This window comes from Lactuca saligna, chromosome 7 (assembly GCF_052625555.1).
Source record: "Lactuca saligna cultivar CGN05327 chromosome 7, ASM5262555v1, whole genome shotgun sequence".
Lineage (NCBI taxonomy): Eukaryota > Viridiplantae > Streptophyta > Magnoliopsida > Asterales > Asteraceae > Lactuca > Lactuca saligna.
This window is the reverse complement of record NC_136423.1, coordinates 73,799,294-73,814,057: the sequence shown is the minus strand read 5'-3', so window position 1 is coordinate 73,814,057 and position 14,764 is coordinate 73,799,294. Positions and strand designations below refer to the sequence as shown.

The 14,764-nt window shown below is 29.8% G+C and overlaps 1 protein-coding gene and 1 non-coding gene across 2 annotated transcripts; one reads left to right on the top strand and one right to left on the bottom strand.

Moving 5' to 3' along the window:
* The first annotated feature begins 533 nt into the window (after positions 1 to 533).
* Positions 534 to 606, top strand: TRNAA-AGC (transfer RNA alanine (anticodon AGC)). Its single transcript has one exon. It is a non-coding gene; the product is annotated as a tRNA-Ala (tRNA).
* A 3,689-nt stretch (positions 607 to 4,295) lies between these two features.
* On the bottom strand, positions 4,296 to 7,507 carry LOC145006559 (alpha/beta-Hydrolases superfamily protein). The gene is made up of 5 exons (XM_078965639.1): positions 7,165 to 7,507; positions 6,684 to 7,094; positions 5,451 to 5,546; positions 4,932 to 4,999; positions 4,296 to 4,547 (listed from the first exon to the last, which is right to left on the bottom strand). Exons 1-5 carry the CDS (start codon positions 7,405 to 7,407, stop codon positions 4,430 to 4,432), a joined length of 936 nt encoding a protein of 311 aa, XP_078821765.1. The 5' UTR covers positions 7,408 to 7,507; the 3' UTR covers positions 4,296 to 4,429.
* Positions 7,508 to 14,764: the final 7,257 nt, after the last annotated feature.

The following is a 14,764-nucleotide window of genomic DNA, read 5'->3' as shown; positions in this document are numbered from 1 at the left end:
TGTAGTTTATTTAAAATATTTAGAAAACTTACATATAAGCGGGTCATTTTCGAGTCATAATCGAGTTAAAGACTTAAAGTTCTCAACCCTAACCTTACCCGTTTAATTTTCGTGTTGTGTTTTGTCAACCCACTTAGTTAAAACGGTTGAAATATTTTATCTAAACCCGTTTATTTCGTGTGAGAGTTTTTACCACCTATAGTTGATATCAGTAAAATCCCCCGTATTAAAGAAAAACATTTGTTATTTGCAAACGGATGATGATTTAAATGATTGTATAATTTTCCAATGATAATTTTATATATACTTTATAATAAACATGCGGCTTTCCAAGCTTTATGTTTAGGTGTTTGTGAAAACATATTATAGTATTATACCAAACATATACAATTTTGTATTCGTTTTACGTTAAAGGATAAATTTTTTGGGAAATGTCATCTTTTTCTATGATATAACTTTAAAGATTTAAATGTTATTGGTAAAAAATGTCATATACATAATTAAATAGATTAAGGAAGGAAAATATAACAAAAGGGGATGTAGCTCAGATGGTAGAGCGCTCGCTTAGCATGCGAGAGGTACGGGGATCGATACCCCGCATCTCCAACATCTTCTTAAATTTTAGTATTTTCAAGAAACATCTCAAGGTCTCAATAAATTACCAATCTTGTCCTCCACAGTGATTATGTCAAACTGTACAATTTATGAGAGTTTTAATGCCATGTAAAAAATGTTGAACTTTTATTTTCACATTTGATTTTATCTTAAAATTCAAAATTGTTTTGTGAATTATGCTATGAATAAGTTTAAAATTAAATTAAATCGAAGTAATATTAGTTTGTTTGTTATAAGAAAAAATATATCAATTTCCTTTTAAATTTTTTCAAGGTATAAGTACAACATGAGAAATGATAAGTAATAATCTTGATTTATTTATTACAATCACCTTTAATGGCAATATAAGCTTTTGACCTCCAAACATGGCTGGTCCATTGATTTTAAGGGTTTGTACGAAAAATAAAAATGTACCTTTAAATATAATTTTATTTTATATATAAATTCATTAATTCTATAAGAAATTGATAATTATTATGAAAATAATTAAAATTAAAATGACGATAATACAATATAATCTATATAGTTACATGAATCATCCATAATACTTTCACATTAAGGTGAGTGAGGGTGAAATAAAAAAAATATTTACTAAAAAACCGATCATACAGAAGTGATGAATCGAAGAACTAATTAATAAAAATAAAATATTAAAAAAATGGGGAAATGAGGAATTGAAAGTGATCATTTAGAAAGAGATCAAATATACAGCAGTTATGGCCACCTAAGTAGAAGTCACTCCTCAAAACTACTTCAATTTGATTAAAAAAATTAATACATATGAACGGAAGACAAACTGCATCGTTAGTCCTTTTTTATGACAAAACTAATTTTTTTGAAAACATTAAAATGTATGATCCATTGGACTTTGTTGATGAGCTCCACAAGTCTCTGATGCGAGAAAACTAAATGTATTAAAGGCAAAAAAAGTATAAACACATTATTTTTCTATACATGTATTTTTGTGTTTTGCCACTTTACATTCAATGATTTTTAAAGTGATATGCCCTACTGTAAAACCTCGCTCTTCAAATCGATAAGAGGGGAGACATATATAGATAAATAATTATGAAAAGAAACAAAGAAAATAGTGGGGAAAGCAAATGTCGTAACTCGTAAGTTGTGTCAATAATTTAAAAGGAGTAGGTAAAGATGAGGCAAATGCCAACTGAACGACAAGAGGATTTTAAATTTTTTGACGTAATCGGAAGGAAAGGTGGGAAAGCAGCGCTTTTCTCCAACTGAACTACAAATCATATTCCAATTTATTTTACCTAATTTAGTTAAATCTTGGGCCCCAATAATTTAGTTAAAGGAAAAGAATTTTTAAAACTAGGCGTGTTGAAAATACCCAATAGCTGTTTACCCGATCCAATCCATTTTGAATTCGGGTAAATCGGGTTTTGGGTTTGAATTTTGGGTAAACGGGTAACCCGATATTTAAATAGGTCGGATATTGGATAGGTTTAAAAAAATTCGGGTATACCCAAAAACCCGATTTAAAGAAAAAATAATAATTAATATACTAGTTATAATAACTATTGAAGTTTTATCATTATTTTACATAATTATTGTTCCTTATAATTTAAACCAAATGTTATATCATATACGGCTTCATTATTTGAACGGTATATAGTAAATACAAAAGAAATTGTTAAAAATGAAATGGAGTTTTGAATAGAATTTTAGAACAAATATAATGAAAACGAATGAGATGTTAGATTTCTCTTCATTTTCTTTATGCACTACCGATTTTTTTCTTTTTTTTTTCAATTATGCACATTTTTCTTTTTGTTATTTCTTTTTTGTGAATTGAAATATAACTATATAATTGGTCTCTGCAATTTAGATAACATGCTAAATTTTTTTATTTATAACTTTTATGTACTCACCTTTTGCATTAAATCATGTAACATGTTTGGTTAATCCAAATTTGATCAAATAGTGATCATGTACTCCATAAATTTGAAATCGAATGCAAAACTCGAATAACATAATATAATGACTTGTATTGTTATCATATATGTACTTGTTAATTGTATGTAATATTTTGTTACCCAATTTTAAAGCAATTGAAATCCAAAAAAGAGTTTAAAAAAAAATTAATAAGTGATACATAAGTAATTTTCGGGTATACCCGAAAATACCCAACCCGACCTAAAACCCGAATACCCGAAACCCGAGAACTTGAGTTACAATATATGTCGGGTATCGGATATTATTATTTTAAGGAAATACCCGAACTATCCGACCCGTTCTACGTGAAACCTGAAAAATTTACCTGATCAACACCCCTATTTTAAAACAAACTTCTCTTTGACATTTCAAAAATAAGATTTTAAGAAGTTAAAATTTTCTAAATTCTTTATAATTTTTTGAATTGTAAAAATCAATATTACCTTAAAATACCTTTAAGCTAAGACAAACATTTTTTGTTAAAACAACTTATTAACTTATTAATTTCCCACCACAAAAAATAATCAAAACACTTTTTAAAAAAAGCACATTTTCCTACCACTATAAATTTAATAAGTTGTTTTGTATAAAAATCAGTTTGATGATTAAAATGAAATCTCAAATGAAATCTCAAACACCTTTTAATCTTTAAATAATAGATTTATGTTATAATAGTATTTAGAAGCCTAAACAAAGAGGCCATGCCCCCTAAACCCCATTCCAACCATATAACTTGGACAATCCTTATCGATGTTTTTTTGTTGCGTATTAGATCCTTATCAATGTAGTTCAGAAATAGAGTTAAATGGTAGTGTTAGCATTTCTAAAAAAATTCATCTCATTGCTTGTGGATGTGAAACCATCTTCTTTAGATTTCAATTGTAGTTATAATCATATTTAACGAACCATTGCGTTTGATAGCTAGCAGACTATATTTTGTTACATGATACATATCGACTTAGTCCCAACCAAACACTTTCTGTCACCAATTGTAGCACCATTATAATTTATTATCATGTATTACTTACTTTTCTAGTCCATTGGATTTCAAGGCTTTCTTTCATTGCGTCTACCAATTGCATATGTCCCATTCTTGGGGAAAAGTACAATAGGCATTCTTTCGCTTGTGGTTGATTCTTAGTTCTCAAAAATAGAGTACAACCACTACACAAACATGATAGCATCTAATCGTTATCACCACATGTTTGATGAAATGCCCAACTCAAGAGAGAAGCAAAAAATATGAGCTTTTAGTTGATAATGATTAATGACAATAGATAATATTAACATTTTGTTTTGTCATAGTCATAGTCATACCAAAGACAACACAAATGATCTGTCCAATTCTATTTTGTAGTTAATTGTTTTTCTAATACTTTACTTGGTTTGATTATTTGTTGGTAAGTTCAAACCTTGTTAATTGATATTTGTTTTTGTTTTTGACACAAATGTGACTAATAATTTACTAAAAACTCTAATAAATTCAGAAGCAATATTTTTAATTATTACAATATATGTCTGGACCACCATAGTCATATTAGTACACAAATCAAGTAATGTCACCTTCATATAATGGGAGACGCATTCCAATGTGATGGCATGTACTAAACATATATATAATGATTTTCTTTTTTATTTTTTTTATTTATTTATTTTTATTTTGTTTATACCCTATTTCAAAACATTGATAATATCTTCATATATACAAAACTAATCCAAAAAAATACTAAAAAACTAAATGCATAGTTTGTAAATCCTCAAATCCAAGGATTCTTGAAGACTAATATAATGCCACTCAGCAAAATCAATGTTTCAAACCAAATTCATTCAACAAGTGTGTGTTTGTGTGTGTGTAAAATCATGTGGAGTCGCACAAGAAATTGTAGAGAATTTTATTGAAGCTTTTTGCGTTTTCAAGTTGAGGTGCATGTGAAGCCTTCTTTATCACTTCCAATGATGCATTCTTTCCCAACATTCTAAAACACAACAACAAAATTTCACCTTTCAAATACTCCCCAACACATATATCTTCTTATAAAAATGTATAATCATCATTTGGAATATATCAAAGGGAAGATGTCATAAAAAGTACAACTTTTTATTAGGCCAATTATCGAGAAAAAAAATAATATATTAGTTTTTGGTCTATTAAAACTCGTTCATAATTTCAAAGAGAAAACACTCCCGATTATTGAAAATATTCTTTAAAGTTTAACTTTAAAGAATCGGATCGTATATTTAAAGTTCAACTTTGTGTTTCTAACATGTGTCGTATATTTTACCAACTTTTAATCCAAATTAAGTCAAAATTTATATTTTATAATATGATGTGTCATAAGAAATATGATATGAATGCATACTCTTTAAGTTCCTTTGCCATATCCAACAAGAAGATGTTATCCTGATCACCCCATATGAGCAACACTTCCTAGATTTAGAAAGTTTAAATATATCAATGCAAACAATAGGAGAAACATAGTAATAAAATTATTTAAATTTAATAAATGTTTGTTCCTTCGAGTATATTAGATAATTTTTTTTTTTTGCAATTTTGACCCGAAAAATATCTCTTACAAAATTGGTCCTAACTTGAGTTTTTTGTAACGACTTTTGGTCATTGTTACAGGTAAAATAACCAAAATTGTGAGTTTTTTGTAATTGGAATAAAAAAATGTTATATTAACCTAACCTCAGACCAAAATTGCTAGTAAAAACTTTTTATGACAAAAACTAGAAAAATCAAATATCTCAAGGACCAAAAACGTAATATCTAACGATTTTTTATGATAAGACTATAGATAGTAGATGCATTGACTTAAAAAGTTAAAATTGCTTTATTTTTAATATGTTATTATAGTTTTAATATAAGATTATAGAACCTGCTGAAGAGGGGAAATGTTAGGGGTGTCATGTTGGCCAAGCACCAGCCCTTTCAGCAATTCTAACTTTTCTTTCCTGTTTTCTCCATATAATTTCTGCCACCAATAAAAAAAAATTAAATATATATACTTTTTTAATAATTCTTTAACACAAAGGACAATATTCAAGGAACATATTGTGTATATTTTAGGTGATATATAAACAAAATCATAAGAAGAAAACTTACATTGAAAAAGTTCATTTTATATTCATAGTCTATATTAACTAATAACTAAAGAACTAGTTGTAAGCTGATAAAAACTGGCGTTTGATAAAAACTAGTTGAACTATGTAAAAAGACGTGACATATAAAAGATTTAGTTTTTTTTATAAATAATAAAAGGTATGTTTGGAAGAATTTTAGAAAATCTTAATAAATTCGTGTTGAAATGCTACTTTGAGTAGTTTTTAAAAAGTTAGCTTATGATCTAACTTAAAATAGTTTATATCATTTTCCTTTTCAATTTATAGAGCATTTTAATTTTGTTTTTATCACTTTATTGTTGCGTGCATAAATGTCTCATTTATAATTAGTTAAAGACCTAAAAGACTAACGAATAAGTTATATTTTTAAAAAGTTTGTTTCGAAAAAAGTTCCCAACAAACTCCTAATATAAATGCCAAAGTTTGATATTTTCTTTGGGATTAGAGTGATAAGTGGAATGTTATTTGTCAATTTTACTAAAAAACATATTACTTTTCTAAACAGAAAAAATGATATGATTTATCTAGTTCAAAAAAGTAAAATTAATAAAAATTTTGGACCATAATCAATTAAAAAAAAAAAAGAATTACTAGAGTATACAGTAAAAAAATGAGTTTAATGGTATTTTAAAAACAAAATAAATAAATAATGCTTTACATTTTTGGTTCAATCTAGAAGATTTTTGATGTGATTATTTGTTCCATCACTCGACGCCATTAGTTAGTCTGCTAAACATTTTGAAAATGACCATTATACCCCCAATTTAATATATATTAAACTACAAAGTCGTCCATGTGGTATGCTGTTTCTTTGGTTTGGATAAAAAAGAATAGCACAATTATTTGATTGTGATCAATCAATTGATAAAATAAGTGAAGGAAGCATCTAATTAATAATCTAGAGCCGATATATGGAAGATTGGAAGGTAGGGTTAGGCATGAAAAGGACAAAAAATATTCAAAAGAATAGAAATACAAATAACACTTACGTCAATGAAATCGTTGAGAAAAAAATCCGGCATGTAAACACGATTAGATACAGCCAATCGGAACAACGTCCGGAGCTGCGCCGCCGTCTCCGGCAGCATTAGTTCATCGATCTTCTCCACGTTGGCTCTCTTCAGTAACTCATGATTATCTCTTGGCCTCATGTTCACTCCTGAACTTGCGATCACAACCTTTTCCACCCTCTCCGGCCACATTTCCGCCACTCTGTACGCCACAAAACCTCCGTAGCTCGTCCCAACCACCGAGTACTTACTCACTCCGACCTTCTCCATCATCTTCCCTACGGCACTCGCCTGGAAGATTTCCGATCGTTCGGAGGATTTCGTGGTGGATTCACCGAAGAACACTAGATCGGGGACGTAGACGTCGAAATAAGGCGCGAGAAACGACACCTGTGCAGAAGAATGACGGAAAAATATATTAATACAAACGGAATTTGATTGATTCGTCGGGAACACTGACCTGTTGGCGCCACTGCCAAACGCCGTGAGGACCGAATCCGTGAATTAAAACGAGCGATGGTTTCCGATGCTCGCCATTTGAAGATGGAGAACGGGGGGACGCGGGGAGTCGTTTAGGTCCCCAAAAGTGGATGGTGGTGTAGGCATCGACGCCGACGGATTGAGAGGAGAGGCCTGAGAGAGCGAGGGAACGTCGGAGGAAGGAGCCGTACAAGGAGACGAAGCTTATGCAAGAGGTCACCATTGTTGTGAATTTTGGGGGAACGAGGAGGAGGGTTTTGTTGGTAAGCTACTAATAGAAAAGAGCATGGAAAGATGAGTGTAAATTATTAGTGCAACTGATTTTCTTTTGTTGTAATGTTCTTTCCATGGGGTCCTTTCCAAAAAGTCCTTGATTGTTGACACATAAATTGTTAGTAAATTATATGAATGGTCTCATCCTTATAATATGTTTTTATTGCATGGTGACTATTTTACCTTTATTGATTTCTTTTTTATATTACAATTTAGTTTATTAAAATATTTATAACTATTATGGGGTGTTTGACTTAACTTTTCACAGGTAAAACTCATTTTTGAAAAAGAAAAAAAAACGAAATATATGTGTCAAAACTAGTTTTAAATGCTATTTTTGGAGTTTTTATACAAGGAAAATGAACTTTTTTGAAAAGTCAGAAATCCTGATTTCTTGTAATTTTTTCGAAAAGGACTTTTAAGCTGTGAAAAGCTAAACCAAACACCCCCTAAAAAGTGCAAATAAGCCCTACTTCAGAGTTTCCAGCCATTTCATCATTCCTTAATACCCTTCACGTGATATTTTTGTTCATCTTTGTCATTTGATGCTCTATAATCTATAATTCAAGAAACTCAAAAGAAAACCTAAACTACTCCTTAGATCATTGTCGACATATACTATGGTGAACCTACTGATCATCTCCTTTCAGTTCATGATGTCGAACTCTCTTGCTCCACCCGAATATCACCACCGCCTTTCCAAAATCAGTACTGCCGCTAGAATCCTCATTTTACCCACAACTGCCAATGACCATCTTCAATAGTCATCATTACCTTCATACACACCGCCTTCCTCTTTTGTCACCTTCATACACACTGCCTTCAACAACCATCGTTATCTTTAACAACCACTACTGTAGATATTTGCAAAAACTCATCTACTTCGCTGCTCTAATTATCGTACCCACCACCATTTTTGTCTCCGGATAAAAAGAATGAATACAAACGTCGAACCCAATGATTATTTCCTCTCCCTAACTCTCTTATCTGTATCTTCTTATAACCCTAAATTAAATCTTGATAAGCATATTTATAATTTGATTGAATTTGATGTTTTATTCTATGGTCTACAATATGATTCATTTGTAATTTTAGTATGATTGATTTTTTTTGTTTCCTTTCTAATGATTTTGCTTTTGGGAAATTTAATTTGATTGAAAAGTGGTGCTTGCCAGAGGTAACTAGGATGGGTTCGGTTTTTCAGATTTGTTAGAGTGGCTAAAAGTTAGTGAAGAAGAGGGTGATGATGGGAGGGAATCGATTGGGGTGAGGATATTGTCCTTAAAGATGCAAGGGATTCGTTTACTTGAAGCTTTTAGCTTTCATTGATTTAAATCACTTGGTGAAGAGAGGTACGAAGAAGGTTAAGGTGATGTCGGTCAGGATGATTTCTTGAATTGGAGAAGAAAAATGGTATCGGAAGAGATAAAGGGGCTGAAAGGTTTGAAGTAGGACCCCCAAGATTTTTGTAAAAATATATAATTATTTAAGAAATAAAAATATGTAAAAACCAACTTGGTAAAATAGTCTTTTTATGTATTTTAAGGACTAACAACGTAACAAAAAAATACTATAGGGATGGTCCGAGTTAAAAGGGAAAGTTAGGAACCAAACATGCAAATTACCCAAACCATATGGACCATTCATGTAATTTACTATTGATTTTATAAATTACTAAGATTGTTTATATACAAAAAAATAAAATAAAATAAGTTTTAATATAAACTGATAACTATTACATATTTCTTAGAAATAATTTTACATAAATACAATCTTATAATGAATAAATTAATTATTTCAATATATATAAACAAAAAAGAAATAAAAATGTACATACCAAAAATAACAACGTCCCAATGATATTAGTTGTATATAGGGTTTGTGATAACTAATGTATGAATAAGTTAAATTAAAAGGGGACAATTTATGTACCTCATTCAATTCGTGAATAATCACATATCTAGTAAAAAGAGTTTTGTTGAAGAAAATCATCATGTAGTAAATACATGATAGATGATGCCATTGTTAGAAAGTCATCATGTACATGAAACCAAAGAAGTCGAAGAGTTTTCTTTTTTGCTTGCAAACTATTTAACTTAATAAATGTTAGATATTATAAAATCGAATTAAAAACCAGGAAAATGAAAAGATAAATTATGTTTAAATTTCATATAACCTATTTTTTGAAATATATTATTTCCTCAATGTTATTTTCAATAAAAAGTTTTGTAGTTAAGTAAGTGTTATTGATATATAAACTGTCTGAAATAAAAATTAAATTAAATAATTTGAAGCATCAGTATAATGTCTTATCTTAAATATGTTAATAATATAAATATTACAAATTAATAACTTACTAAAGGTGTACATTGGATAAGCTTCAAATTAGTCAAAATGAATAAGCAATACAAATTTACTTGGGTGTATAGAAACATCTGCAACAATTTTGTCACCATATCGTCCCCATAAAGTAACAAAAACTTTCCTTCCTCTGTAAAAATAAAGAAAATAAAAAACAAAACATATTATCATAAAAATAATAAATATAGGTATAAAAAATGAAACTCACTCTAAATCCTCCATCGAAAAATGTTAACTTTAACATCTATATTATACACAAGGAACAATGTAAGTATGTAAATTGTTGTGCTAGCAAAATGAAATTTAAATATTTTATGTAACATTCGAGATTTTAGGTATGTTTCTTTTTAACCATTATGTAAAATGTCTCTCATTTTTGGTCTGTAGCTAGTATACGGGGCATACTCTATGAGTACGCTTAGCGTACTAGCTCATTTAAGGATTGTGGATTCACCCACGTACGTTGGGTGTACGCGGGAGTACGTATGGCATATGTAATGCAGGGGCAAACCCTAATTTTTAGGGTTAGTGCCCTATTTAAACAACTTAAGACACCCTTGGACCTCCTAATGAATAGCCTCCATCTCTCTATACCCTAAAAACGAAATCATTATTGCAATTTGTGAGATTTGAGCTTGGAAGTGGGTTTTGGTGGTGTTTTTGATGAAATAGAAAAAGACGAACACTTGGAGGTTGCTTGGGAGTGGCTTGCACTTGTAGATCGAGGGTTATCTTCATCTTAGCAAGCCATTTGGGGTAAAAAGCTCTCATCTTGATGGTTCTTTTTGGTAGATCCAACTTAGGGTATTATTTGTGCATTTTTGGGTCCTTTAAGCAATATTTGCGATTATAGTCTACTCTAGAAGCCATAAATGTTAGATCTTAGCACCTTTGAGGTCCATTCTCCATAAAAATGCAACCTTTATGAGTTAGATTTGTCCATGCATGTGTTAGGATCCTTAATATGGTTCCTTTTGATTTTTGGGTCCCATTAAGTCATGCATGGGAGTAAAGTTGGCAGTCATGCATGGGAGTAAAGTTGCCAACTTTACGTGTTAAGTCACAATTTAGGATTAGATCTAATAGTTTAGCTTAATGGCTTAACCGATTGAGTGCTTAATGGGTTGATTTGGTTGTCTGCGGAGTACGTGGAGCGTACCCAGCTCGTACAATGTGCCTATTGGCCCCAGAAAGAGTACGCTAAGCATAAGTCTGAGTACGCCCAACGTACTCAACAGTTTGACCATCGATTAACTTTCATGGGTTTGGGTCATATTTTGGACTTTTAGGGTTTGGGCCTTGTTGGATCATTGGACTACTGATTTTTGGGCGGATCATTGGACTACTGATTTTTGGGCCATTGCTAGGCTATGGGGTTACTTAGATTTTGGCCCATGATGGATTTTGGGCCCAATTAGGAGATTAGGCCATATTGGGTCGTGCGATGCCATTTAGGAATTTAGGTCTTTTAAGCAAATGGGTTGGGCCTTGGTTTTGGGTCAAGTAAGAAAAAAAGGGTAAAATGGTCTTTTTTTACCCTGTATATTGGACAAGTAATTTAGATTCTTGATTATGGGTCAAAATCCAATTATTAATTGGACATTATTTGATGGTTTTAGCGCGCAGGGATTTTCCGGATCAGCAGACCGAAATTTTATTTGACAGAGTCAGCAGCTTGAGGTGAGTTTCCTCACTGTGTTTGGCCGGTCAAAGGCACCAATTTCGGCACATAGTTTATTATGGTTAGGATGTTATTTGTTTGTGTGACTCTGCATGTATGTTTTTCTAATGTGTTTATCGGGCAGGGCCTGATGACTGACAGATCTGTTCTAAGTCAGGCTTGATGTCGTCGGGGCCCGATGACGGGTGGGACCCATTATATGCTTGATATGTATGGTATGTAGGATTATGGGAAACTTACTAAACTTTGTGCTTACAGTTTTTAGTTTATGTTTCAGGTACTTCTGGTTCGATGGGGAAGAGCTCGGGATGATTTCATTGCACACATCACATTGTTCCGCATTTTATATGACTCTGATTGTACTTGGATGTTTATTGATACACTTTGGTTTAATTATGGTTTTACGATATTGTTTTGGATAATGTTTTTATTGATATAAAAATCGAAATTATTGGTCTTAATTTTTGGAACGTTTACATTTTAATTAATTAAGAATGAGTTTAAGGGAATGCACTAACCAAACGATATTTTAGGTCAGATGGCGTTATAACCAAGTGTTTGGAAGTTGCAAAAGCACAATATGTTTTTGGACCACAAAAATCTGTGTATTTAGTTACCTTTGTGGTATACCAGAAAACTTTATATCATCTTGATTTAACCATAATGTGAGTTTATGAATGTAGAAATTGCCATATTCTACCAAAGATTTACCTTGTAGTGATGCAAATTGTTTTTCCACATTGCATTCAGTTTTAACACCCATAAATAAAAGTAAAAATATTAACTATTAATTAGTTTTAATAATCATACAATAACTTACATATATGGAAATTTTAATGTAATTAAAATAAAAAACATAAAAAGTAAGAAATATCATTTCGTCCATCAATATCATGTCAATCGTTTATTCCAGAAAGTTTATTTACATAGACATATTATTCGGACCTTTAATAAATGGTGTAGACATCTTGTGAGAAAGCTACGTCACAGATCATACTAATCTTGATGGGATCTATGAATCTGTAAAAAAATAACAAAGTTTTTTCATAACTTGTGTAAAACATGACATAAAATACACTCTACTAAAAACTGTACATTTTCATAATATTTTTTATATTGGAGTTTCTTTGAGAGATTACACAAAAACAAGTAAAAATGTCATCAAACTCAATAAAAATAGTAAAAAAATCAAACAGATACAGTTCAAAAAATAACAAACTGTATAATTTTTTTCAATCCTCCTTAATAAATGAAGGTTTTTTTGCCACATGTCAATCTCTCATTAGTTTTGACGCTTGTCATTTTGTGGTATTTTTGAAAGAAATATTATCCACTTGTCAATTTTTGGTTTGTATCAATTTTTAAAATTAAAGTCGTGTACTATATATGCAAACTATTAGATATCATATATATGATATTAAATTGCAATAAATATATTTCTTCCATTTTTATTTTAAAATTGTACATTAAAAACTTGTTTATAACCTATAGAAACCATGGTTACAAAAGTAATTGAACTTTTATAATAAAAACTCAAAATTAATAATCAATTATTTTAAATAAATTATTAATTAAGAGATTTTTTTTAGTTATATGAAATTATAATCATTGACTTAAATAAATATGTGAAATTATATCACTTTATAATTTGTATTAATTTTATTTTAATTTTTATTCTAATGTTATTAATTTAATGTAATTAAAGTGGTAAATTTGAATTTTGAAATTTGAAATGAAGAATCAATAAGTTGATAAATGACATGCGTTAATTAGATGACATAATAAGGTGGCACATAACAAAAAGAGAATAACATATACATTAATTAAGAAACCTAATAGAATGACACATGTCCAAATGAGAATAAAACTATTCTTTTATTAGAATAGGGATATTAATAATTTACACTTTAAAGTTTAAGCTTTTTTAAACCAACTAGTATCTTAATCAAATATAAAATAGAGGGTAAAACTGTGATGTTACATGCATTCAATGGCTTTTATTCGGTTTAATAATTAAATGAAAGCATCAAACCAACTTTTACAAACATAAGAAAATAGTTAGTAAAAAAAACGGATACGTGATAAAAAGGAGTGTTATATGCGTAAGTTAAAGTCGTATAAATTTTAGAGTCCATTTTCTAGGCATGTAAAAAAAATTAAAAATACACATGAATTACCATTTGTATCACACTATGAAGATGTATTAGTTTCTTAAAAATTAGGTTTATATTCAACAAATAGTTTAATATTCTAGTTACCTAAAAGAGCATGGTGATTTTAAAATTAATCATATAAAATAAAGTGTATAAATTACATTTTATAGAAGTGCTTCTAGTAAGATGTAAACTAAAAAAATGGTCACTAGATTTAATTTCAGATGCAAGAATGGTCATCGTTAATGATTTTTTTTTTAAATAGCACAACATGTCCATAAAGATTTTTTAATTTTCTAATAACAATGAAGGAACCCAAGAACCTATTATATACATATCTAATGACATAAGGTGTAATTATAAAATTTTAATTGTAAATGACTATAACACATGAAAATTTTGATCTAGAATTCATGTTGACACACTTAAACTTAAATGAATTTGAAGTCCCCCGTATATGCTTAGACAACTGTTATGGTCCAAGAAACAATAAACAAAAAAAAGATATATGAAATCGTTTTTTGTTCTTTCAAATTAACGGAGGAATTACTGTTAGTGTCTTTAAATCAAAATAATGCAAATGAACATCAGAATTCGACCAATGCATGGAAACGTTAAGATTAATACATAAGCACAGCACATAAACAATAAGTAGAGGTTCTGCAAAAGAAATTATTCAATGTAACCAAAATGTTTAGCCAACCTACTGAAGACCATGGTGTATTTGACGTGATGATGCAGAGTAAAAGTTTGAAGAATATGTGATAACAATTCGAATACGGTGATTAAGAATAACATAAGAATGATATTGCGTTTATATATAATTTTAAAAATCAATTTTGAAAAAGATAACAATACATAAATATAGTGATAGTGATAACTGCACTAGTTTATAATCCGTGCGAACCACGGTTACCAAAATAATTTAACTTTTATAGTAAAATTCAAAGTTATTAATCAATTATTTTAGACAAAATTGCAAGAATGGTCCATATGGTTAGGTCAAAATTGTTACTTTGAGCCAAACAGGTTTGAACTAGCATTTATGGTCCAAAGTCTTCATTTTCTTACCACTTTGATCCATTTTACCGTAAAAAATTTAATAACGACCA

Coding starts and splice junctions, on each gene's coding strand:
- LOC145006559 (XM_078965639.1), bottom strand. CDS start 7,407: ATGGTGACCTCTTGCATAAGCTTCGTCTCCTTGTACGGCTCCTTCCTC. Junction 5,547..6,683: donor TTCTCAACGATTTCATTGAC/GTAAGTGTTATT, acceptor TATTGGTGGCAG/AAATTATATGGAGAAAACAG. Junction 4,548..4,931: donor ATGGCAAAGGAACTTAAAGA/GTATGCATTCAT, acceptor GTTGTGTTTTAG/AATGTTGGGAAAGAATGCAT.